General features: G+C 42.6%; 1 protein-coding gene across 1 annotated transcript in view; it reads left to right on the top strand.

Moving 5' to 3' along the window:
* The window catches only part of LOC134669384 (histone-lysine N-methyltransferase ash1), an 89,997-nt gene that overhangs the window by 47,268 nt on the left and 17,195 nt on the right, over positions 1–25,534 (top strand). The window contains exons 5-19 of the mRNA XM_063526904.1: positions 8,966–9,139; positions 10,053–10,185; positions 10,259–16,124; positions 16,470–16,666; positions 16,977–17,115; positions 17,632–17,797; positions 18,134–18,290; positions 18,915–19,015; positions 19,559–19,906; positions 22,046–22,099; positions 22,130–22,337; positions 22,704–22,924; positions 23,612–23,711; positions 24,140–24,294; positions 25,154–25,393. Of these exons, the coding sequence (XP_063382974.1) occupies positions 8,966–9,139; positions 10,053–10,185; positions 10,259–16,124; positions 16,470–16,666; positions 16,977–17,115; positions 17,632–17,797; positions 18,134–18,290; positions 18,915–19,015; positions 19,559–19,906; positions 22,046–22,099; positions 22,130–22,337; positions 22,704–22,924; positions 23,612–23,711; positions 24,140–24,294; positions 25,154–25,393 (8,259 nt within the window). The remainder of the gene's footprint in view (positions 1–8,965; positions 9,140–10,052; positions 10,186–10,258; positions 16,125–16,469; positions 16,667–16,976; positions 17,116–17,631; positions 17,798–18,133; positions 18,291–18,914; positions 19,016–19,558; positions 19,907–22,045; positions 22,100–22,129; positions 22,338–22,703; positions 22,925–23,611; positions 23,712–24,139; positions 24,295–25,153; positions 25,394–25,534) is intronic.

The following is a 25,534-nucleotide window of genomic DNA, read 5'->3' as shown; positions in this document are numbered from 1 at the left end:
TTCAAACCAATTTTCGGTAGAAGTTAGCATGGTAAATATATCATACATTTTTTTTTAGTTTTATCATTCTCTTATTTTAGAAGTTACAGGCCCCCCCCCCCCCCCCCTGACACATTTTACCGCTTTGGAAGTGTCTCTCGCGCAAACTATTCAGTTTAGAATTTTTTTTTATTAGAAACCTCAATTTCATTATATCCCATACGTATGGGTTCGATGAAAAAAAAATTTTTAGGTTTCAGTTCTAAGTATGGGGGACCCCAAAAATTTATTGTTTTTTTTTCTGTTTTTGTGTAAAAATCTTAATGCGGTTCACAGAATACATCTACTTACCAAGTTTCAATAGTACCTATAGTTCTTATAGTTTCGGAAAAAAGTGGCTGTGACATACGGACGCACAGACAGACAGACATGACGAATCTATAAGGGTTCCGTTTTTTGCCATTTGGCCACGGAACCCTAAAAAAGACGATAGGTACGTACCTAGATACCTCTAATAGAATACTACTGCTTCGAAATGTTTACGACTTATTTCAGGCGGTTGGTATATAAGTGATGTCGCACGGTAATTTTGGTTATTGAACTAATTTATTTATGGAAGTAATATTCAAATTAGATTCGCCGTGAAAAATAATGTTGTAATGTTAAATTAATGGCACCATTCGCCTTTACCATTTAAAAAATTGTTACTGCCTACTCGACGCAGATCCATACATTCGATTATATCAATTGCTTTTATACAGAAACAATTCCCCGGCACACTATTTATGCCACCTGCGTATGAAGGCTGCTTGTGTGGTAGCACATAGGTACGTACAATAAAGCCAATAAAACACCAGGTATACGTATAATTATATATTGAGGACGTATATTTTATAGCATTAAACGATGACAATGACAAGCCTTTCTGATCTTGTTGGACTTTATTATACAGACTGTTGATTTAAAAGAGCTGATGCATCGCAAGATATGGAAACGTATCCCAAAAGGTGCGGTCAGTTCTTTTGTATTTATTTTACACGTGGATTTTATTTTTATTCCTTATATCCTCGTATTATGATGTACTCTTTGATGTGTATTTGCATATTCTTTGACTCGGATACGACCGAGTGGTCGCTTTGTTCGTGATGATTCAATAACTCGGTGGAACCAAAATGATTCTAAATGCGTTTGAAATTGGGATGACTTTAATGTTTATGTTTGCCACCTTAAATTGCCATGATCTGCTCGAGTGTAACAAAAAACGTGTAATAGACAATGAGTTTACATTCGAAAATATGGAGGTGGTTGAACTCATAGAGCATGAATAGTTTTTGTACATTTTTTGCTCCCTGTAAAAAGTACGCTAACATTGAGTGCGGAGACGGAGTGCGGGTCTGCATTGAGTCCAGCACGATATAAATAAACTGACGGGTACTTACTTATCATACAGGTTTTGTAACTTATTCTGATACACATCGACGGTTGATCATTCAAATATTTAAAGTTAGATAAACAACCTTTATTTCGCGTCAAGTTATCACCAATATTATAATTCGCAACTTGAATTATGAGCTAACGAATAAAGAATTCCTTACGAGTAAACTAAGATTATCGGCGATATAATTTATAGATATAAGCGTCGATATGTATCATGAATATAAATGAGCGTTGGACAAAAACGAGATGTGTCTGCGGGGATAATAAGAGTCGTTCGACAGTTGCGTCTAGTCGCGTCCTTGAACGCAGAGCCTTGATGAGTACAATCAACCGCCGGACAGCCAGGGCTACCACGAGGCTTAGCTTAGTCTACAGTATCTTTAGGTACGTAGGTATAAATATAAACAAAAAAATATTTTTTCGGGTAGTTATAACATTTATTGGTTACTTAACCGACCAAATACAAAACAGCCTGGATCAGTCACTGAACGACCTGACTTTAACCTACATTAATTGATCGTGTAATGTTTTCATCTACCCTCAACTGGCTTAAGGAGCTATTTAAGGGTAGATTTTGTTAACTTTTATTTAAATACCTAAAGATACAGAGTATAAGCCTACAGCCCTCTTTCACTCTTATCTCTATCTATGAGGGGGAGTTTCCGGATCATTCCGACCCAGTTTCAACATTTTAATTACATCACAAAAAACCTCGATTTTTAGATATGAATGCCGGTTAATTTGTATGAAACATGTACCGGTATTCGGTCCCGGCTCAGGTGTGACAGCTGGCGATAACATGTTATAGTTAACGTTATTTTGATCCACGACCAAGTCATGCATTCAGCCCGTCTGAAATCAAGACTAGATCCAAAGCTATTATTAACACTGACGGAAGCGCATAATTTACAACCGTATAGTTTTTTTTATTTAATGGATCACTTGTACCACAAAATATCTAGGGGAAAAAACAGTCGCAATCTTTATTGATTGGTGTACAATACTAGCACAGTGGAGGATTCTCAGTCACTCACACGACCACAAATCAAATTGTAATTATGTGGTACCGAGCTTCTTCATTTTAATTGTAGGTACCTACCTCGCATTTTATGGGTCTCTGGTTTATTATCTTTAAGCGTCGAGATAGTTCATAAAACATGTGCTTCTGTTAACTCAAATGTATTTAATAATATATGTAATAGTATATTGCTTAGCCGCAATAGCGTACGCATAATATTCATCAAAATCGAATAAAACGAACACAATTGTGTATTATTGAGTATTTAGTTAAATTTTACTTCAGTTATTCTATAGGTTACAAATATCAAAAGGGTACTTTAAAGAAGTACTATAAAGATCTACTTACTTAGTAAATGTAGGCACTATTCCTATAACGAGAGTACATCGTAATTAGTTCCCAAAGGTTACAACCCTAAGCTAAGATGTTGCGTAGGTGCTAGCAAGTGTAACAGCAAAAACTAAGACTGAAAATAAATGGGCGCGAAACGCCTATTAGCGCTGTGGTCGATGTCAGATAGTCGCCGATGCGGCCGTATTTGTAGTGGCCGATTACCCACCATCTCCCCCCGTTAATTGACAATTTGAACCTTATTGTGCGAATATATAAGGTCCAGCGATGGACAGTTAAGTGTTGCTGTTAGTATATCGCCGAGAAAAAACCGGCCAAGCGCGATTCCCTTCTCACAATCGAGAATTTCGCTCTATGTGATGTCGATGCGATGCATTGTACTATTGAACGGAACGTAATTACGAAAGTATGTGGGTATCGGAGCACTTTATTGGACACGATTACGGTTTTATGTCGTTCAGTTCAGATACAAAGACGGACGCTCAATTCACTTTACTGACTTTCGCTATTATTCGCCAGGGAGGTACTTTAAATTAGGTTTGACACCAAAAGGTACGTACGTGATAACAGAAACAAAAACACCAGATCAAACAATTCAATAAGATCAAAGGTATCATTCACTACCACTTAGGTACAATAAATTCCGCTGTACTTACAAAGTTACAAACCATTATCTCCAAGAACCGAACTTATTAAACAAAATACCAAGGCATATTATTCTTGTACTGAATTAAAATTGAAGTCCATTAGTCAGGCACGTTTTACAAAACGAATCGGGCAAGTAAACATGTCCCTGTTTAACTTCAATCGTATCTCGGGCTTAACCCGTCAACTTATCGAATATAAATTCTCTTAATAATCGTTACCAATTACGTGAGCGTTCGGCCTCGGAACCCTCTAGTGTGCAAAAACGTTCCAACGTCCATTAACTACATAGGATTACAATCCTTTTATCCATTTGTTTAAGGAACATTTTAAATTGCGCAATGGTCCTATGATTGGTGCTTAGCGTGAATGACTGCCGCGAAGCCGGTCCGCGTATCTGGAGATATGCTGGACGTTATGAAACCGCTGCTGACAAACTACCTAGTGTTACGTGAATGTGCCCTTTCAGACCACTCGGCACGTTCTCACGAGTTAGCTTATTATTTGGATAACCTTATCAAAATAATAAACGCTCTATTACTTCCCGACTCGAAAGCTCAGGCCGTTTTCACAAGCAATGCTTTTCCGTTGTGTTGGCTTGTTAATAGTGTTACGGAGCACCCTTGCTAATGTAATGTTTCTATTCATCATTCTAGTACGCCACTTGTCCCGGTCCTGAGCTAATCTCATCCAGAAGTGACACGCAATTTTCCGGATGTCGTCCACCCAACGAGCCAACGGACGCCAGGCGCTTCTTTCATTTGAAAGCGGCCACCATTCTGTTAATATTTTGGTCCACCTGCCATCACTCTGCCTAGCAACATGTCCCGCCCAATTCCATTTTAATTTGGTAATGACGAAACCCACGTCATGCACCTTGGTGCGGCGACGGATCTCGACATTCCTTACTCGATCTTGAAGCTTCAAGATCGAATGTTTCTATTAGTGAAAGATTACTTTTTAATTTTCTTTTGATCATTCGGTTCCCATTAGTGCCCTTTGTAAGGTCACGCAGGACACCAGGCTCCGAAAGGTTAATCCTCCCGATTACCATTAAACAACAAGGAATGTATATTCAAGGTCGGTAGCAAGTTATTAATCTTAACTGATAATTATCTGCAGCAGAATCGAACCGTGTAATCGCAATTGGCGGACAATGACATTTAGGCGCGACCTCTCTCTGTGCGCGCCGACACCGCACCGATCGGTTATCACGGCAGTCAAGTTCACGGCCCTACCGCACCGCGAAACGCTTCCCACTCGCGCAAATCGCACAATACACTCTTCCGTATATTGAATATAAAAATGGAGCGCAACAGGCGAAACAATGTTATTGTGGATACGGGATTTGAGAGCGACCTTCCTCCTGCTGCATCGCGCGATTTGATATCGCCCGCGGCTGGTTTATCGCCTATCGCGGCGGTCAAGTTCACGGCCCGGTCCGACGTAAGATACACCAGTGCGAAACGATTTCTCATTTAACAATTAAGTACCGCATCTATTTCTTGTACTGTACCTTAAGATCTGTTGCTTCGAATTCACCAATGCAAGAATCCACACCTACCACACTAACCACAGAAGCAGGAAGTTCCAATTTTAGAACGATAAAGGAACATGCTATTCAGTAGGTAATCAAAATTTACTTGAGTACTAAGGAATACAAATACATCATAGTAACGAGATATCTAAATAATCGCAGATTTTACCCTAGCTAAGTAGGTTAACTTTCGTTTACCTATGTGTTAACATTCAGCCAATATTAGAAACGACCTTTTACTATCTTTTGTTAAAGTCACGAAGTATGTGAAAGGTAGCTCTCTATTTTTACTTGTATCGAGTATAGATGATATATCTTGGCTTCGATTTGCCGAAGGCAAGGAACATGTCAATTGAGCATGCTCACCCGGAGGCTACACAAATGAGGACGCATCTTAAGACATCTCGCAGACGCTAGAAACCGCTCAATTATGCGCGGTACGTGTTTGCGCGTGCTAAGTGCTTTCTAGCCTCATTCATTACGCATTTAATATCATCTCCGAACCTCAATAAGCGATAATTTCGTCTGTTGTTCTGCCGGCGTTTCTCGGTCATCGACCCGAAGATCTGTTTGTCGATTGTCGACATCCACACTCGTAGTTAATAGCAAAAACAATTTCAACACAAGGATAGTTTTCGTTGCGTCACTGCGTCAACGACACTGACGAGAACAGCCGTTTACTTGGTTAAATGGAAGTCTTGTTGGTTTTTTCAATTATTTCATCCTAAATTGGTAGATGTATTGATGATTTTTTGCAGAATGTTCTGGATTTTCGCGCTTCGTTAGTAATCAATCGTTGCGCTCGTTGCGCTATTATTCAGCACTTTGGTTTCTGTTTTTCTCAAAAATAAAGCCACTAAGGCTTTAACTTTTAACTATACTGAACGTCATATCCGACACTTTTTGATTTTTACCGAGAACATCAGATGATTCCGAGATTTCCTTGACTTTTCCCACATCTAGAAACTGTAGAGGTAATATTTTTATTAGGCGGTACAATCGGTACATGTGTATATTGAAAGTTTAACCTACAACCTAATATACAACAGCCATTTGCAAGAGGCAACATTTATCAGCACTGCTATAAGCTATAACTTTTACATAGTTTCGCTTGTTAGCTAGGAGAGATCGTGAATAAAATCGACACCGAAGACCGTAATGTATGCGATGGCGATAGCATATTGTTTGTTTGAGGCCCGCTGTCAGATATAAATCTCCGCAGATCACGAGCCCGTTAATGTGATATTCGTGTCGGCGCCGTCTGTATAACCGTTATCCCATTGTCGATTCAAATGCTCAGAGCTTTCATATTTGTCTATGTAGCAATTGTATTATTTCGCTGCATGCCCCAGATGGTTCAGAAAGCTCTGATTCGAATGTGTTTGAATTCGCCAGGCCTTATTCGATCGGAACAGTTATGCTGATCGCGTCATTAGTCGCAGCTCTGAGTGGCAGCCGACTTGCGAAATAATACGTGTAATTGGGAATGGAATGGACCACCTACTTGCGCCCTCGTTGTGGTCAGGCTTGAAACGTTGTAAGATCAGATAATTGTCTTGTTGTCATCACGCCTAATAATCGCCCAATCTACTGTGAAACGGGTGGCAATTAATTAACCAAATAAACCATAGTTCCAGATATGTTATGTTATGGATTACTGGGGAATCCACTTTGCCTTAACGTAGTCTGCTAGTGTCACACATCATGCGTTGTTATTACAATAAATTCCAATAGGTACCAAAATCTGAGCTGAATATAAAATATCAAAAGTGCAATTGTTATATCATAAAAGGTGGCTGGTAGGTAATTTTACCTTAACTACGGCTAGTTTTTATTGTTTATAAATTCATTTTTAGTTGCAAGTAAACCTGCACGTAGGACAAGTTTATGGGGTAGTTTCCACGGCGATTGATATGCGGCCGTGATAAGGCCGTCGGCCACGCGACATGTGCTCAACCCCTTCCAGAGGGTTGTTCGCCCTTCCGCCTTATTGATTAGCACCCTCGCCACCAGCTTAATAGTAAAAACAACACTCCGAATTACCCAGCGCTTACTCATTGCCTAGGTACAGAATTATACAGAGTACTTACTAGATTTTAAATGAATAAGTTATAAACACGCTACAAGAGGCATCGCCATCGCCGATAATAGTCGTTAATGGAAAACACCAATCGAAACTTAAATAATGTATGGAAATGATGAGATGACATTTCGTAGCATCTGTCCGATGTACGATAGTCATCTTGGCTAATCCCCCAGATATTTAAAGTCGAACAAGATTCATATATTTTCGGAGGTAGCTTACTGTCGTTATACCTTATACTACAACTGCTTACGCTCAAAATTCCCACTTGAGACTGTTCGACGGCGCCACGGCCTGCCTCTCACGATCTAGGATTGAAATTGACGGAGCATTAAAATATGATCACGCCTGTCAGCACTCCATAAATAACACTAATGATTTCCTTCTCGTTTTTTCGAATTACTGAACTGAAATAGAGCAAGATATTTATAACTTCTATTAAGAAATGTGGGGCGCTCTAAATTTATACTGACAGTCAGGTGTTCAGTGTTCCGATTAATGTACTTCACAGCTGTTAATTAAATGGCATTGTCATTTTATTAAACCGCGATCGAGTATGTTAATAGGCAATACCATTTACAGGAACATATAGCCAGTCATTACATTTTATGTCGCCGCATATGAGATTTGAATGGCTAGTTGGTGTGTATTGCGGTCACCTGGGGCCATATACGTAGACCACCCCTCATAGGCTTGTAACATGACTGCTTTTACGAAAACGTACAGTCATCAAATCTCTAGCCGTTCCCTCTCCAATGTGCCCATTGGCTTGTCCATCACATCTCTTTCGTCTAAGCAAAGCTTAAAGGAAATCGTGTTCTTCTGACCTCTATTCTATGGCATCCTGGTAACTGTCATTTCAGTAAATTAATAAACATTTCAGTAAATAAATATACATAGAAAACACCCATAATTCAAGGACAAATAACTGTGATAAACACACAAATAAATGCCACACAATACCAGGATTCGAAACCGACTAGGCTAGGAAGCCGTTAAAACCATCATTTGACAATTGACTTAAATGACAGCCAATAAATAATTTTCATTTTATGTCTTGCGCAGTCATCACTCAGTACTTCCATTACGCAATAACGAATAGGTTCCATCTAATAAGTAAGTGATCTGCGTCATTACAACACCTCTGTCGTGGCAAATCGCTGCTCGGCAATCGCACTCACCTCACTCGCTAACTCGCAATAATGATATTTATTAAACTAACGAAATATAGGTCTCGCCTTTTACGGCTTTGATTTGCTCAGATTATGACTGACTGCAAGAATTACCTAACCTGCATGTTATTTGTGGTTTCTATTCTATACATGACTGATATCTGAGTTTCTTTTATTTTTTGGCATTTTTATTTAAACAACTTATTTGCCACTTTTGTGTTATTTCTAGTCAGGATCGCGAGCCCTTTTCATCACTATAGGAGAAAAAAGTGTCCTGAAATTTCCATACATTTTTCAAACTTTCCACTTTGTTACCTCCATACAAAATATTTGAGGAAATGGTAACACAATATTAAAAAAACTGGGAATTTATTTTATCCCATTAGGATCGAAAGAGCTCGTAATTCTGAGCAGAAATAACACAAAAGTGGCAAAAAAGGTCACAATATTTAAAAATGGCAAAAAATAAAAGAAACGTTCATCTTATGATCGAATGTCGTTGTCAACCTAAAGTCCGATAAGACTAAGGGCCAGTTGCACCAACCACATTTGACAGACTGATCAACGTCAGCCGGTGCGCCCCAGCGCTTTACTATGAAACATACATAAAAATTTTGCGAACTCTTTAACGATACGAACCGTTTGGTGCAACCGACCCTTAGTAGAGAACTGTAAACTATTTCGATAAATAAGTGCCTATAACCTAAAAAAAAAACTAATTAGAACCTTTTCTTTGTCAACAGTTCGCAGCACAAATGCCGGAGAGCGCGGTCAGCAGCAGCACGTCGTCGTCCTCCTCGTCTTCGTCCTCATCGTCCTCGTCCTCCTCCGACTCGGACTCGGCCGAGGCCGCGGGCTCGGCGCACGCCTCCCCGGACGACTCCAGCGCTGCCCTCGTCGCTGCTTGCCAGCTGCAGGTAACATGTGTACTAGTCTGATAGTTCCCTGCCTGCACGTGCTCGTCCTCCTCCGACTCGGACTCTGCTGAGGCCGCGGGCTCGGTGCACGCCTCCCCGGACGACTCCAGCGCTGCCCTCGTCCCTGCTTGCCAGCTGCAGGTAACATGTGTACTAGTCTGATAGTTCCCTGCCTGCACGTGCTCGTCCTCCTCCGACTCGGACTCTGCTGAGGCCGCGGGCTCGGCGCACGCCTCCCCGGACGACTCCAGCGCTGCCCTCGTCCCTGCTTGCCAGCTGCAGGTAACATGTGTACTAGTCTGATAGTTCCCTGCCTCCACGTGCTCGTCCTCCTCCGACTCGGACTTGGCCGAGGCCGCGGGCTCGGCGCACGCCTCCCCGGACGACTCCAGCGCTGCCCTCGTCGCTGCTTGCCAGCTGCAGGTAACATGTGTACTAGCCTGATAGTGTCCTGCCTCCACGTGCTCGTCCTCCTCCGACTCGGACTTGGCCGAGGCCGCGGGCTCGGCGCACGCCTCCCCGGACGACTCCAGCGCTGCCCTCGTCGCTGCTTGCCAGCTGCAGGTAACATTTGTATTAGTGTGTACTCACTTACTAAGACTGTTTCCGACAGTTCGCACAGTGTTCAACAGTTGATGCCGCGGCTTTCGCTATTTACAAGTATGTAAAAACAAGTCGTTTTTAAAATCTTCAATGCTTTGTACAGGAGTAGTTTTACCTACATTCTAAATTGCAAAATCACGGTCTTGACGGTTCGATTGAGTCCTAAGTTACCTAGAGCTTTTTCTTTTTATCTTTTTATAAATCTTTTTATAAATAAATAAATATCTTCTGGTATCTAGGTAGATTAAGGTAGAGTCAAGATAGTCTGGTAGCAAGGTTGCTAAGACGCTAACCTGAAATTTATTTCTAGGTTATCGATGATGCGGACCTCGCGGAACTATTTCCGGAACAAACATCGAGCGCGGCGACGCAGCAGACCAACTTCCCCGCGTTCGTCGGCGCCGCAACAGCTGACAACGACGACAAATCCATCGCCGATAATGGTGAGTACTGCGCTACACACCCTCCTAATATGTATCAAGTCTACGAGTCGCTGACATTTCATGTCTATTTCAGGAGACGGGTCGAGCAGCGAAATGGAGCTCACGCCGCAGTTAGTGACGGCTGCGATACAGAGGGCGACGGCGGACTCGTCGGGCTCGGAAAACGAGTGCTCTAATCCGGGCGTCCCGCACCCGAGCACCACTCATTACGCGTCTAGTCTGTTGCAACAGTTTAATGCGCAAACACAGTTACTCAGCAGTAGCACCGCGCCGCTCACGCCCATCCCCACCGTCGCGGCGCCGCTCGCCTGCGCGCTGCCCGCGAACTCCATCGAAGGCGTCGGCACCGTCAGCGACTGCGTTCTGGGCCAAATAAACACCTTGCCCGATATACCGCCTATAGCAACTAACTTCTTAAACCCCACACAGCATCTGAGCCCCCAACAAACGGAGGAGCTCTCGCAAATCAATCAAGATCTCGAAGAGATCACTTCAGTATCGGAATCGGTGGGGATATCGATACCTAATCCACCAAGTCTCGAAGACTGCGTGGATAATAATGACTTTATGAATATAGATATTACACAGGGTAGCTCAGAGCTCGGAACCCCAAGTGATATGTTGAAATGCTCTTCTTTATCTGTAGTTAGTTCTGATCTAAATCCAATGAGTCATATTGATCCTCAGAAATTAGATACAATCAGCACAAATTCTGTTGAATCTCAAGAAGATGTTAAGAATGTTATTGTAGAATCTAGAAGAAAACGAGGGCGACCTCGGAAAGTCAGAGAACCTGCAAACGATTTCAGGAGTAAAGCTGTAGAATCTCACGGAGAAGGAAAGTCTGTACTAATCGGTATAAATGATTTTCATAATAATGATCCGCCTAACGTTTCCCCCGACTCTGGTATACTTTCCAATCACAATTCACCTACACATTCCCCGCTGCGGCGGCACGACAGCGACGAGCCGCACGGTAGGCAGAGCAGAAAGTCCGTGCAGAAAGAAAATAACACGAGGGAAAGAAGAAACATGAGATCGAAATCTGCGAGTAGGAATACTGCGCACTTGCGTTCCGACTCCAGTGATAGTGAATACCAGAAGAAAAGAATAGAAAATGAAATTAAACATATCAAAACAGAAGCGCCCTCACCGGTCCCATTAAAGCAAGAACAAAATAAGTTCGAGAAGGCTAAGAAAAATGATCACAAATTAGACATAGCCGCACTTGATAGAATGCTCTACGCGACTGACCGAGTGCTGTATCCTCCAAGAAAGAAGGTCGGTAGGAAACCTGTAAACAAAACTAAAACAACAAAGAGTCCCAAGGCGGCGAAAGATAAAAACCACTACGACTCTGCAGACAGCGACGAGGAGTCGGCACCGGCCAACAGGTCCGTTTTATCCGGGGTTTATGCGAAACGTAAAGAAGTTAACAGCAAGTTAGCGAACCTTCCCAAGAAGAATACTAAGTCTTTTACTAACACGTGGAGAGATAATCAGAGTGAAAACGAAGCCGCCGCCGACGACCCTTTGGACCCGACGTGGAAAGAGATTGATCTAAACCCCAAGTACAAAGATATTTTGTCTGGTTACAAAAGCGATCACGAGTTCAAACCGTACAAGAGCTGTAGCAGGCTGATGGAGTCTGGGTATAAGAGTGACTACGGGTGTAGATCGGGTTACAAGAGCGACTACTATCGTTCCGGGTACAAAAGTGACCACAAATCTGGTTACAAGAGTGACAAGTCCGGTTACAAAACGGATTACAGTGTCAGGAGCATGAGGCGGCGCATGAGGAAGCTCAAGAAAACGAGATCAGTGAGGGACAGGTCTTATTATAAAAATCAAAAGCATTTCGTCTCCGATCAAGAGATTCTATCATTAGCTAACAAAACATTTAGCAGTCTCACTCTTGGCCACAGTTCAAGTGACTCAGATTGTGAAAGTTACTTGAGAAAACCTAACGCTAGTCCTAAATATGTCAGTGTTTGTACTAAATACCCAGTGCAATCGAAGTATAGCTTTGGTTTCTCGAAAATGAACCGTAAACATGTACTTCGATTGAATTCCTCGGACCCGTTTGCGCCGGGCCCGGTGTTTAGTGGCCTGCAGAGGCCGGTCACTACATATAACATATTCAAAGTTAGCCACAATAACAACAATACCCTACTCAAATCTCCATCAAAATCAAACCATTCTGGACGAAATTTGCCTGGACTGAAACCGACATTTACGCATAAATTTGGAGCGCTGCCAATCTGTACCGTTTCGAAATCGCACGGATCTAAAAGCAATTCTAAAACGTCTCCGAAAAAGATGAAAAATTCAAATACACAGTTCTCACAAAGCGCGAAAAAAGAAAGCCATGCCAAACAAATTCCTAATGTTTTCGAAGGCGCTAAAAATAGCTACATTCCGAATAAATCACTCACCAGAAATGTTTTTCTAAATGTCAAGAAAACCCAGATGAAGCCATTGTTGCATGTTCGGAAACACAGAAGGACTGTAGTTCTAGCGCCGCCCAAAATCAATTTAAAACCTTCCGAAAGGCCTTCTAGAATTACCATCAAAACCGAGAACAAACATCATAGGCATCGAAGTCGAAGAAGACACCGATCGAGATCGGTGTCTCGATGTCGAGAGTCATATACGAAATCTATAGACACGATAGATCAAAAGTTCACTCAGGACATGGACAGCTTAATAGGCAACTTTATCAAGTTGTGTCAAATTGCACCTAAATTAATAACAGGCATTGGCACGCCTCCAGTGAAAAGTGTCGACAAGCCTCCGCCTGAACCAGCAGCGGCCCCAAAAGTAGTCAAAAGGGGTTCCAAAAAAAGAAAGACATCTGACAACCAGGAAACAGTCACGCCCACTACGAAACGGAGGCACAAAAAACAATTAACAGAATCTCAAAGCAAAGGCGGCAAGGACACCAATGAGCACAAATTACCTCTGAAAAAGAGACATTACCACATCAATTCATCCACAAGCAACTCCTTAAGTTTGAGTTTAGTTACAGCTGAGTTTGACGAAAACTTGAAAAGTGGAACTAATCCTGAACAATTTCTGTGTACAGAGACAGATTGCATGGGCGAATTGCGCAGTAACAGTCAGCAAGAATCTCCAAAACCAAAAGTTTCACACGAGAAGGTAAAAAAGGGTTCTGATAATGTCAAAGGTGCTCCCACTTCAACAGTGAGTCAAGACACCAAACTACAAAACTCGGATATTACAATTAAGGTGTCAAAAACTACTTTCAGCTCCGTCACTGATAACCTGGTCGTGAAAGTCGACGAAAGTAGTCCGTGCCTAAGTAAAAATCATTCGCCAAATTCCTTGAACGCCACTGACGATGAACTCTCTATAAAGAAACCAAGCGCAGAACAATCAGAATTATCGAAAAGAATTTTCGAAACATCTGAAAAGCTCAAAGCGGTGCACAAAATAGTTCACGATTTGGAAAAATCATTGCCTAAAACCAAGGAATCTGATATCAAAACAGAAACATTGAAAATGGACACACACAGAGTTTCTTCTCCTAGATCGGAAAGAAAAGCTTCTCCAATTCGCCACACAGCACCTATCGTTACACCAAAGAAGCGACACAGACTAGAAGCCGACAAGATTATATCTAACTCTAGTTTGGACCAAGTTGTACAATCTTTATCTAAAAAGTTAGCAGAAGACAAAACTGCCAGCGCGAATATTTGTAAAGACTTCAATCAAAACAACTCCAGGGAAGACATAAAAGAAGACCAGAAATCTGAATCCGTATCACCTCATAATGAAACATCCGCGAACAATTCCACTTCCGATCCATTAAAGAGCATGTCAGCTCGATCGTTGTATAAGAGTTCAATACTGCCTGCCCAGAAATCAGAAATTATGACTCGTAAGAAAAATAGGTTAGAAGGCCTGACAAGTAATTTAGTTTCAAAAATAAATCCAAGTGCAGCGACCAAGGTGTTGGACACACTTCTGAACAATAATATACGGAAATCAATAGAATCCCGTATCCTTGAAAAAGAAAAGGTAAATTCAGATCCAGTTAAGTCATTAGACGACAAAGGCAGAGTGAAGGAAGTTGCCCAAGTCAGCACTAGAGCAACTGTTATTAAATCCCCGGTGTCTAAAGGGAAGGTAATGGACACAAAAAAGACAAAAGTATCGGATCTGGCTACCGAACAGTCTTTAGTTGTCAACATCGACAAACCAACAGGCATTTTCGAGCCGTCAGTCGATTTGGAAGATCAAATACCGAAGTCGTCTATCTGCGTCTCAAATGCATTAGGAGATGCGAAGTCTAAATTGAAATCTAAAAGTTCAGACAGCAAAGGTATAGCGTCTCTCCTTACGCCGATAGATACCGAGTCGGAAATCCCATTACCTTTAATTTCCGAGACGCCGGAACCGATTATAAGGCCGAAGCGAGGGGAGTCCATAGCGTCTGTATTATCAGATAAAATCCAGGAGACAAGTAGCCACAACTTACGTCAACCCAAAAGAAATCTTAACAATGAGAATGATGACGGGCGTGACAAGAAGAAAAAGAAAACCATTAACAACATTATAAAGGAAAGCAAACTCTCCATGTTATCAACTAAACTGCTGGTCCCTAAGATCCAAGCAGAGAAGCTGTCTATGGCCGAGTGTATGAAGAAAATGAACTTACCAGAAAAGAAACCTGAGGTCACTGATTCCAGCGACAGCAAAACAGGGGACACTACGAAGAAAAAGACAAGGAGGCGGAAAGCTATTAACAGAACTGGTTTTCCAAGCGTCAAGAGGAAAAAGAAGAAATTGGATCCTAATAGTAGTCACAACGCGACTACGTCTGACAGCCATTTGACATCCGAGGACACTGATAACAACTCCGCGTTTGACAGAGTGCCTAAAGACGGAGAAGCAATGAACAGCTTCTTGGAACGCACTAGTAACAAGCCGGAACTCAAGGTTGTGCTAAATAAAGACGAATGTCCGAGGCAGCAGGCTCGCCTCACAGTCGTGGCTCTTGAAAAATTGCAAGGAAAGGTGGTCAATGAAAACAATAATAAAACTGCTGGCAGTACATTGACCCCCAACACAGCTAAAAAGAGCAGTGGTTCATCCATCTTAAGAGCTCCGGCTCTACAACTGAAACAATCTAAGACTGATAAGGAAATCAAAAATCACGTTAATAAATGGGAGGTAATGAGTGAGACAGACAGCATACCGTCGCTGACTAGCTCTCTCGGTAATGACCCTGAAGACAGCATACCGCTCAGTTTGCTAAACCTGAAAGCCGATAGGCCGGCAAGTCAGATGGAAGGCTTGAAACGCAAGACCCGAGCGATGTCTCCCTCTCAAGAAATCGACGAAATTCTTACCAAGAGGAAAAACGTCGAGAAAAACAGTAAAGTAGGTTTGCGACCAAAATCGAGTTTGGCCATTTTGTACCCTTGCGAAAGGAGATTAACCAGAAGTTCGGACAACACCAATGAAGAAGGAAAGAGCAAAGCCAAAACCGATCAGAAGTTGGAAACCCCGAAAGAAACACCGGCTAAGTCGGTTAAACCCTCTATCACAACAAGGCGAAAGTCTCGCTCGTGTCAAATGAACAAGAAAATCGGCGAAGTCCACTCGAGTTCACGAGAAAGTTCACTAGATACGGTCACAAGTCGCAAGCCGTGTTCTAAATCTCGCGAGCCGTCGGTGGATACCCTGCGAGACCACGACGAGAACGACCCGCTGCCGCTGCACGAGAAAGAGATAGACTTCGAGAAGAGCATCGACGTGCTGTCGAAGAGCATCATCAGCAAGAAGCGGGTGGCGTCATCGCGCGACGACAGCCCGGCCGGCAGCGACCGCGAGAAGCCGGTGTCCAAGCGGAACCCGCGGCTGAGGAAGAAGTTCCTCGTCGCCGGCTTGTTCTCCGACTACTATAAGGAAGAGTAAGTAACAATAACAACTCTTTCTATATTGTAATTAAAAGGACGTAATTCGCTTTCTGAACAAACAACTTCCCTTTTTAACTTCATTTTTAGAATCATACAGCCTCAATAAATATACATAATTAGTTTAAATGAGTTGTTTATTGCGCGAGGAGAATTATTAATGAATATTTTAATGTGATAAACATATGGTTCTTACACACGGCAGATAAATATCAGCCGCGTATTTTGTATAGCATTAAATTGAAATATATAGCGAACTAAGGCGTTTTTATTTGTTCATATGATTCGTCATTCGGTTTAAAAATACAGCATACCTATTTACAATAACTAATCTTTTTTTAGTAACAAACCATCGGGTAAAACCAAAGCTGCACCGACGGCCGGGGCAGTAATTCCCTCCGGGCTGCTCGCCCCGCCACCGTATTGCGAGCGCTGGGTGCGGCGCCGCGCGCAGCCCTACGCGTTACCATACGACATCTGGTGGCAGCACCACTACAACCAACCAGTGCCTTCGTGGAACTATAAGAAGATACGCACAAGTGAGTAGCCAATGCAGCCATAGAGGAGAAATAATGTCCTCTGGGGTCCTTGCTTCACCGCCGTACTTCGAGTGCCAGTTCTAGATAGAGATCCAGGCGATAAGAGATTTCACGTACGAAATTCACTCAAAATTGTAAAAACAAATATGTAGTTGTATCAAATACCCTCTTATTGAACGCTACGCCTATATTGCGTGGCGCGTCGTCGTGAACCTTGTGACGAGAACCTTGGGGACGTCACTTCACTTGACGTTTTTGGCGGACAACAGGTTAATGGTCCTTAGTATAACCTCAAACTGTATTGTTACAGACGTATACTACGACGTGAAACCATCAGCGGAGGAATGCGAGAGCGTAGCGTGCCACTGCGCGCCGACCTCGCGCTGCAACGAGGACTGCATCAACCGGCTCGTCTACGCCGAGTGTTCCCCGCAGCTATGCCCGTGCGGGTGAGTATATATAGTTCGTTTTTTTAGCATTAGAAAGAAGGTAAGCGATCTTGACATGTCTTTTAACTGAAAAACGCTTTTTATAAATCAATAACTATTACATGTGAAAGCAGAAGAATATAAATGATCGTATTAGATTCATAATTGTTACATATTTGCCGTGACTTATTTTAAAAACTTGTTTTTCAATTAAAAGACACATCAATATTGTTTACCTTTTTACTAATGCTAAAAAAGGAACTATAGTATAGACCCGATTTCACGTTCGTCACGTTGTACTGCCACGGCAAAATTTTCAAATTTAAATGGCACGCCTCTGCCTAAATAGTTTAGTAGTCTAGAGTATCTACAAGCAACTTGATATCCCTTTGCCTCAGCATCAGCATCGTTGCTTAGTGGATAACTGCCCGATTTTCGGCTATCCGAATATTCTCAGGGATTCATGCACCAACAGGAATTGATGCTTGAAACATTCAGGTGTTTCAAGTAACATTAATGAAACTATTTTGATTACAGGGACCTTTGCAAGAATCAGCGGATCCAGCGGCACGAGTGGGCCGGCGCCTTAGAGCGGTTCATGACGGAGAACAAGGGCTGGGGCGTGCGGTGCAAACAGCCCATCACCTCCGGGGACTTCATACTCGAGTACGTCGGCGAGGTGGTGTCCGACAAGGAGTTCAAGGTATGACTACATTTTTTTGGTTTTCTTTGTCCCTTCTAACTGTAAAAGTACATGCTCTTTTGGAGACAGGGCGTATCATTTTAAACCTATGCTGTGGTTATCCATATTGAATATATGAGTGCTAATGGTCCCAAACAGATGCGAACACGTGCGTAAATATGGAATATCACTAGTTACCAAGCAGAAGGTTCAATTCAAATTCCCGTGACGCGCGCCGATTTTGGTCGTTTGATGTGAATTCTACTATTTTTAATAAATTCTACTATATAATTTATCCACTATAAAACGGCGAGGTCTAGTCTATGTGAGTGTCCTAATAGAGTTATTTGCTACCAGGAGCGCATGGCCACGCGATACGCCCGCGACACGCACCACTACTGCCTGCATCTGGACGGCGGGCTGGTCATCGACGGGCACCGCATGGGCGGCGACGGCCGCTTCGTCAACCACTCCTGCCGGCCCAACTGCGAGATGCAGAAGTGGACCGCCAACGGTGAGTCACGACGGTCTAAATAGCTTCCTATATACGTCACCGTAAAACTATAAACACTCATCTGTTTATAATCTCGCTAGTTAAATTATAAACTGACGGTAGGGAGATTACAAACTACCCTAACCTTCGTTAGATTGTAAAATAACGGGTTCCTTTTCTTACGGTGTCATATATAAATCGAAGGATTCCGATGAAATCTGTTCAATAGTGTACATATTTAAAAACGGCAGCAGTTGCATTATTGCTGGACGAGTAGCGGGTAAAGATTTATTAGACCGTTTGTTCCGAATAATCTATGGATATATTATTGTAGAAGAGGCGGTGAATTGACTTAGACGTTCCTGGTGTTTTCGTAAAAGTAAGGGTTTTCTAACAAATAACCGGAAATACACTAATAATCTAGTGCCACATGTACTATGATTAGCACATGAAATGTGCACGAAACCCTTTATACGTTGGAAGAGTCTTTATCATATTAATTTTGACTATTCGCGTATGTTTTACTGTTGTAAGCATTTTTCTGATGTCATGTCAAAGTTTAACAAAAACCGGGCAGAAAATAAAATGATTCTGCAATTATTTTGTCGTAGTTGATACTAAATATAGTACCTGTACGGTTTACAGGCACATTCAGAATGGCGCTGTTCGCCCTTCGGGACATAGAGCCGGGAGAGGAGCTCACGTACGACTACAACTTCTCGCTGTTCAACCCGGCGGTGGGACAGGTGAGGACCAATCAACTTATCACTTATCTTAGTTCACCCTTTTTCAGGCATACTACGATTTATCGACCAAATACGCGCCACTAGAATTTCAACTTTAGCATTCCGATTTAAGATTCAAATTAGATTGCACTTTCGAGAAATTTGACTTGTCTTCAAATTAATCATCAAAGCTGGATTAGTTGGAATATATTTTGATTTTTCGGGAAACTTGTAGATTGGTGCGGCCTGGAAATTGGGTTAACACGTTGGTATTGTATCAGAGATGAAAAAATAGTGCAATTTTACATATGCTTTCTTTTAACTTCGTTCCATCTTTTTAAACTTTTTGTAACTTGTACAAACAGCAACACTCCTAACTGTACATCGATGAACCTTACTACAAAAGGCATAAGATCCACCGATGTACAGTTAACAGAGCGGGCGATGGTACAACTGTAATAATTTCAATTAAAATCTTTAAAGATTTCTCGTTCCACCAATCAGCCTAGCAGTAGTTTTCTCATATTTAGTGACTGTAAATTACATAAATATTTCCTCTTTCAGCCATGCAAATGCGACTCCGAAGACTGCCGCGGCGTAATAGGCGGGAAGTCTCAACGTATCACCAAACTCCCCGTGAAAACGCAAGCGCGAACAGCTTCCAACGCCTCCAACCAATCACAGGGCTCCACCAGCCAGCCGCGCGTTGGTCGCCCAAGGAAAGCCGTCAAGTGCAACAAGAAATCCGAGCAGGCGAGTTTGACGGCTTGCGAGATCAAGAATATGACTATTCTGAAGTATCAGCAGCATTTGAATAAGCTGTGGCAGGAGCCGCAGGTTAAGCCGCTCACGGCGAAGGAGAGGAATCTGGTCAAGGAGAGACATTGCTTCTTGTTCAGGAATCTGGAGAGCGTGAGTATTTGTCTCAAACATGTCATTTTGTTTGTAAATGAGTGTTCAATTTACGAATAGTATGTGTGTAAAAGCAGCGGGATAAATGTAGTATTGGACTAGAGTCAAGAAACTAGGATTTTTTAGGGTTCCGTACAGTGAACGCATATATTTAGTATGGAAACCGCCTTTAGGAACATTACCGTTCAAATTCTCGGGCCAAATTAGCACACATACAAAATTACGCCTACATTTAAATAAGAAGACGCGTTTACAGAGCCTATAATCAAAGCTGGTAAACAAAATAATAGTCATCTTTTTTACACTAATGGTACATAGCTAAGTGTAGATGAAATGCATATAATGTCAATAACTACCAATCAGCGACATTAATCCGCTAATAACCATCTTGCTGTACGTACTGGCCGCTGAGAGTTTGCGGTTCACATTTGATTAGAATATGACTTGGACAGGGATAGGTTTATGCCATACATTGAAGAACCAGTCAAATAATTCACGTATTATAATTTAATGCAGATTAAAAGATAACTAGTTAAAATGTTGTTATGAAATGACAGACTAACTCAACATAAGTAAATATATCATTGTTGTATAAATGTATTCCGCTATAATAAGTATTTTGTATATTTTATTATAAATTTGTATGGCAGTGCGAAGTCACGTTCAGGTATAGTCTGTCCGTTTTTCTAAGATCAAGTACGCCATTGTAAATGTATGGTAAACTTGATCTTAGAATTCGGACTGGCTATACAGCCTGCAAAATTTACATGGGTACACGAATCGGGTCAAAAATATTTGAATAGGCGGAGTCACAATAAATCCCCACTTTCAGTTCCAATGGAAATATTTTATATGTATATAGCCGGTCAAGCAAGTTTGTCAGTAGAAAAAGGTGCAAAATTAAAATTTTGTATGGGACCACACCCATTCGCGCGCTTACATTTTCTAAATTTGCCGCTCTTTTATACTGACGGAAATGGCTTGAGAGAGAACCTACATATATGTGACGGTAGAGGGTGGATTCGAATGATCAACATTTTCAGATAATGTGTGTATTTGTTAAATTAATTCAATGGAAGTGTATCTACATATAGGAGACCGGGTATGATTATCCCACGAGTGAGTATATCTCATGAATAGAACATATTCTAGATATCTTTCCAGGCATCCACTTAATTTCATGTCTCTATAATTGGACAGCTTTTTTCCATAGTTCTCTATGAATAGCATCTTGTGGGAATCTGAATGGAAAGTAATGTAAAATGATAATATCAAATTTGATTATGAATTTGAAAGAATGAGGTAGTTTTTTTTACAGCTCCGTCTCATGAAATAAAAAAGGAAAATACAAATCTGTAAGAAAGAATTCATTACCTACTACATTTATAATTATATAGAAAATACCTAAACCAAGTACAAGTTAATAAAATAGTCTACTTCATTTGGCATAACACCATCCCTATTATCCTCGCAATTTAAAAAGTCGTATGTTGTTATGAAAGTCGTATGCAGTTGTTACGTTTTAGCTTAGCACGGTAGTATTGAAATCAAATCGTCATGTTTATTCCAAATTTTACTGAAGTTATCGGTTTACTACAAGTGAAAAGTGATTCCACTATCCTTGGTATGAACTAAAATAACTTCTGCACCACTTCACGACACATGAAGACATTTTTAATTACAAAAAAACGTTGTTTTTATAAATCAATTTGGCCATCCGTCACTGACTGTCATCTCGGACGAACTGAAGTTGCGAATCGAATAGTTTGTAAGCACCGCCTACAATCGAATAGTTTACGTTGGGTCATAACTGAGCGGACAGAATACTTCCATGTATATCAGTTCGCTGGTTCCGTACCTCAAAAGGATAAAACGGAACCCTTATAGGATCACTCGTGCGTCTGTCTGTCTGTCCGTCTGTCGCAGCCTATTTTCTCGGAAACTACTGGACCGATAACGTTGAAATTTGGTACACATGTGTAAATTAGTGACCCAAAGATGGACATCTAACGTAAACAAATGAATTTTAAACATAGGGGCCACTTTCGGGGGGTAAATGAGAAAGTTAAAAAATAAAGTTTTTTTTTAAATCAGATGTAGAAAATCTGTACGTGAAATAAAAAAAGGGTGATGACACAGGTTCGCCGCACTCGCGACCGCCTGTCGCCGCCGCCCGCCGCCGCCGCCGCCCCCGCCGCCGCCGCCGCCGCCGCCGCCGCCGCCCCCGCGGCCGCCGCGCCGCCGGTGAACCCGCTGGAGCTGCCGGACACCATGAGCCCGGACCTGTTCGCGCGCCGCCTGCGCCGCCTGCGCCGGCCCGCCGCCCGGCTGCCCGGGCTCGTGCGCCCGGAGGACGACCCCGGCAAGACCAAGAAGGAGAGGCTCGCGGCGGTGTTCGAGGCGCTCTACGACTATGTTGTCCGAGTCACGGGTGAGTTTCTCGTAGAAAACGAAATCCAAATAGCGACTTTTGTTACAAATTCATTAAAAGGTTATCGAATTTAACCTATTCGTTCCATAACAGTTTGCCAAAAAGATTTGCACGCCAATTCGAACGTAACCTGACATCACAATAATATTTAAATCATGTTACATACACATGTGTACATTTCTTTACTTTTAACTTCCTTCTTAGCGCGGACGAAACGCACGATAACTAAATAAAAGGATTCTAATGTCATTCGTCACTGTACATTCGAATTGGTAAATTTTTATTCGAGCTACACTTATAACTTTCACTCGAATCTAACACGCCATCATTTTAACGACTTCATCAAAATTATTTGAACCTCCACAGATGACAAGGACAAGCCGCTCTGCACGCCACTGCTGAAAGCCAAATGCAGCCAGAGCGACGACCCCCTGTGCGACCTTCCCGGCATCGAGGCCAACGTGGCGGCGCGCCGGTACGACAGCGCGGCGCAGTTCGACGCCGACGTGAACGCCGTCTTCTCCAACGTGACCCGCGAGCACGGCCGCATGTCCGCGCTCGGCTCCATCGCGGTCACCTTGAAGAAGGTATGTCTCATTACTTATTATCTTGATAGACAACCGTGTGATAAGCAACGATCCCCTCTACGACCTGCCCGGCATCGAGGCCAACGTGGCGGCGCGCCGGTACGACAGCGCGGCGCAGTTCGACGCCGACGTGAACGCCGTCTTCTCCAACGTGACCCGCGAGCACGGCCGCATGTCCGCGCTCGGCTCCATCGCGGTCACCCTGAAGAAGGTATGTCTCATTATTTAAAGTATGGTCGCTAAGCTCGAAGAATATCGTACATTGACATGCCATTTCTTATTACATGCGAAAATCCATGGTTATATAAGGTGTTACATAAAGTTTGGTACATGGTCACCCTGCAAGGGCGTAGCACTGTCTTTAAAACTAAAAAGTTTATATACAAAACAAGATCTCAAATTACACGCGCGTAATAATATCGCTGTCCCGCCGATGATGCCAGCGGTCAATGACACTGTGAAATTCTTCGTGCTTACCGTCCTTACTTTAGTCGAATGTGCGATAAGGCGCATCGAACTTCTCTGCGACTTTTGAACACTTGCTGGAATCTGTTGAAGTTGAACTTGAAGGAGGTAAATACGAAAAAGTTTAATATGTTGTATTGTTGGCTCTACTTAGCTACAAACTGTAGGTAAAAATTAGTGTATAATATTTAATAAATATTGATATGAATTGTTGTTTTCCAGGAATATAATCTCGCTAAAGCGGAATTCGTCGAGCTGCTTAACAAGATCCTCGGGCCTGACGATCCTTTGCCGGCTGGTTTTGTACAGAAGGCCAAGCAAGGTAATTTTTACATTTTATTTTCTACGTATAATATTTTTTATACCATTTCACTATTACACTTTATACATACACTAGCGACCTACCCCGGCTTCGCACGGGTTAACAAATTATACAACTAATTCCTTAAGAATCACTCTATTGTCAGGTGAAAACCGCATGAAAATCCGTTCAGTTGTTTTTGAGATTATCACGAACAAACATACAAACAGACAGACGTTGCGTTTTATAAGGTGTATTGATGCATACTGTAGGTACACTGTGGCACGACGCGGCGGCGCCGTAGTTTTCCACGGCGCTGTAACGTATATTTCCACGTCCGGCGTCGTAAATCGCCACGATGTGACGCCGTGAATTTCCGCGTTGATATTAAAGGTTATGCCTTAGAAATATTGTGTTTCGGCTCTAACGTGTGTCGTTTCGACTTGCAGAGGAGGTGATAATGTGCATATGCGGTCTGCACGTGGAGGAGGGGCTGATGGTGCAGTGCGGCGCGTGCGGCGTGTGGCAGCACGCGCGCTGCATGCGCGTCAAGGACACGCGCGCCGCGCACTACTGCCAGCTCTGCCACAAGGGGAAACATCAGGTAAAAAAACCGGGCAAGTGCGAGTCGGACTCGCGCACGAAGGGTTCCGTACCATAATGCAAAAAAAAAACAAAAAAAAGCAAAAAAAAAACGGTCACCCATCCAAGTACTGACCCCGCCCGACGTTGCTTAACTTCGGTCAAAAATCACGTTTGTTGTATGGGAGCCCCATTTAAATCTTTATTTTATTCTGTTTTTAGTATTTGTTTTTATAGCGGCAACAGAAATACATCATCGGTGAAAATTTCAACTGTCTAGCTATCACGGTTCGTGAGATACAGCCTGGTGACAGACGGACGGACTGACAGCGAAGTCTTAGTAATAGGGTCCCGTTTTACCCTTTGGGTACGGAACCCTAAAAACTAACTTTACGCTAAGAAACAAACTTGTCGCTGAAAATCTTTTGATTCTTCTTCTTCCTCGATTCCTCATGGTCATGACTGAGGGTCGCGACCACATGAGGTCGTTATTTTGTGCTTTAAGGCTCCATTCTTCACGATTTTCCGCCTTCCTAATAATAGGCGCCTGTGTAGATCCCTGGCAAGCCTTCTTTACAGTGTCCACCCAGCGGGTTGGTGGACGTCCACTATCCCGTCCTCCATCCGCCATGCCAAACATAATGCCGTGCTTTAGATTCTTAAAAGATCTAAACGGTTTTCGATCGATAATGATGAAACTAGGGAAGGCATTTGAAAACCATTTTCACGTGGCTTGAAAGGTAGCCGCCATCACTGATGCATTACGCTGTCACTCACGTGCTTTAGCTTATTGTCAGTATAGTTTAACTTCGATTATCACTGATAAGGTGCATTTAAAAAAACACACCGTATGCTTATTGATCGTCTTATTTATACATCAGGTGGACCGCGAGATTCCTCTAGAAGAATGGACGGAGGAGGGGCACCAGTTCTACGTGTCCCTGATGCGCGGCGCGCTGCAAGTCCGCCAGGGCGACACCGTCTACGTGCTGCGGGATATTCCCATCGACGCGGCCAGGCCTGATCTCAGCCAGGCCCAAGGGAAAGATGAAGCTAAGACCAAACGGCCGGATCGCAAGCTCAAGCAACTCAAGGGGAAGGAAGATGCTGCGTCTAATAAAGTAAGTTTTTTGAAACTCTACATTTCTCGTCAGTATAGGATAGATTAACTCCGATTCTACCTGTACATCCCAGAATAGGTAAGTAGGAAGGACCCTATACTTCGTGTCATCCACGATGACTCAAACCGACCAAAAATTACT

This window comes from Cydia fagiglandana, chromosome 12 (genome assembly GCF_963556715.1).
Source record: "Cydia fagiglandana chromosome 12, ilCydFagi1.1, whole genome shotgun sequence".
NCBI lineage: Eukaryota > Metazoa > Arthropoda > Insecta > Lepidoptera > Tortricidae > Cydia > Cydia fagiglandana.
Note: the sequence above shows the minus strand (reverse complement) of the source record. Positions and strands in the feature narration are given on the sequence as shown.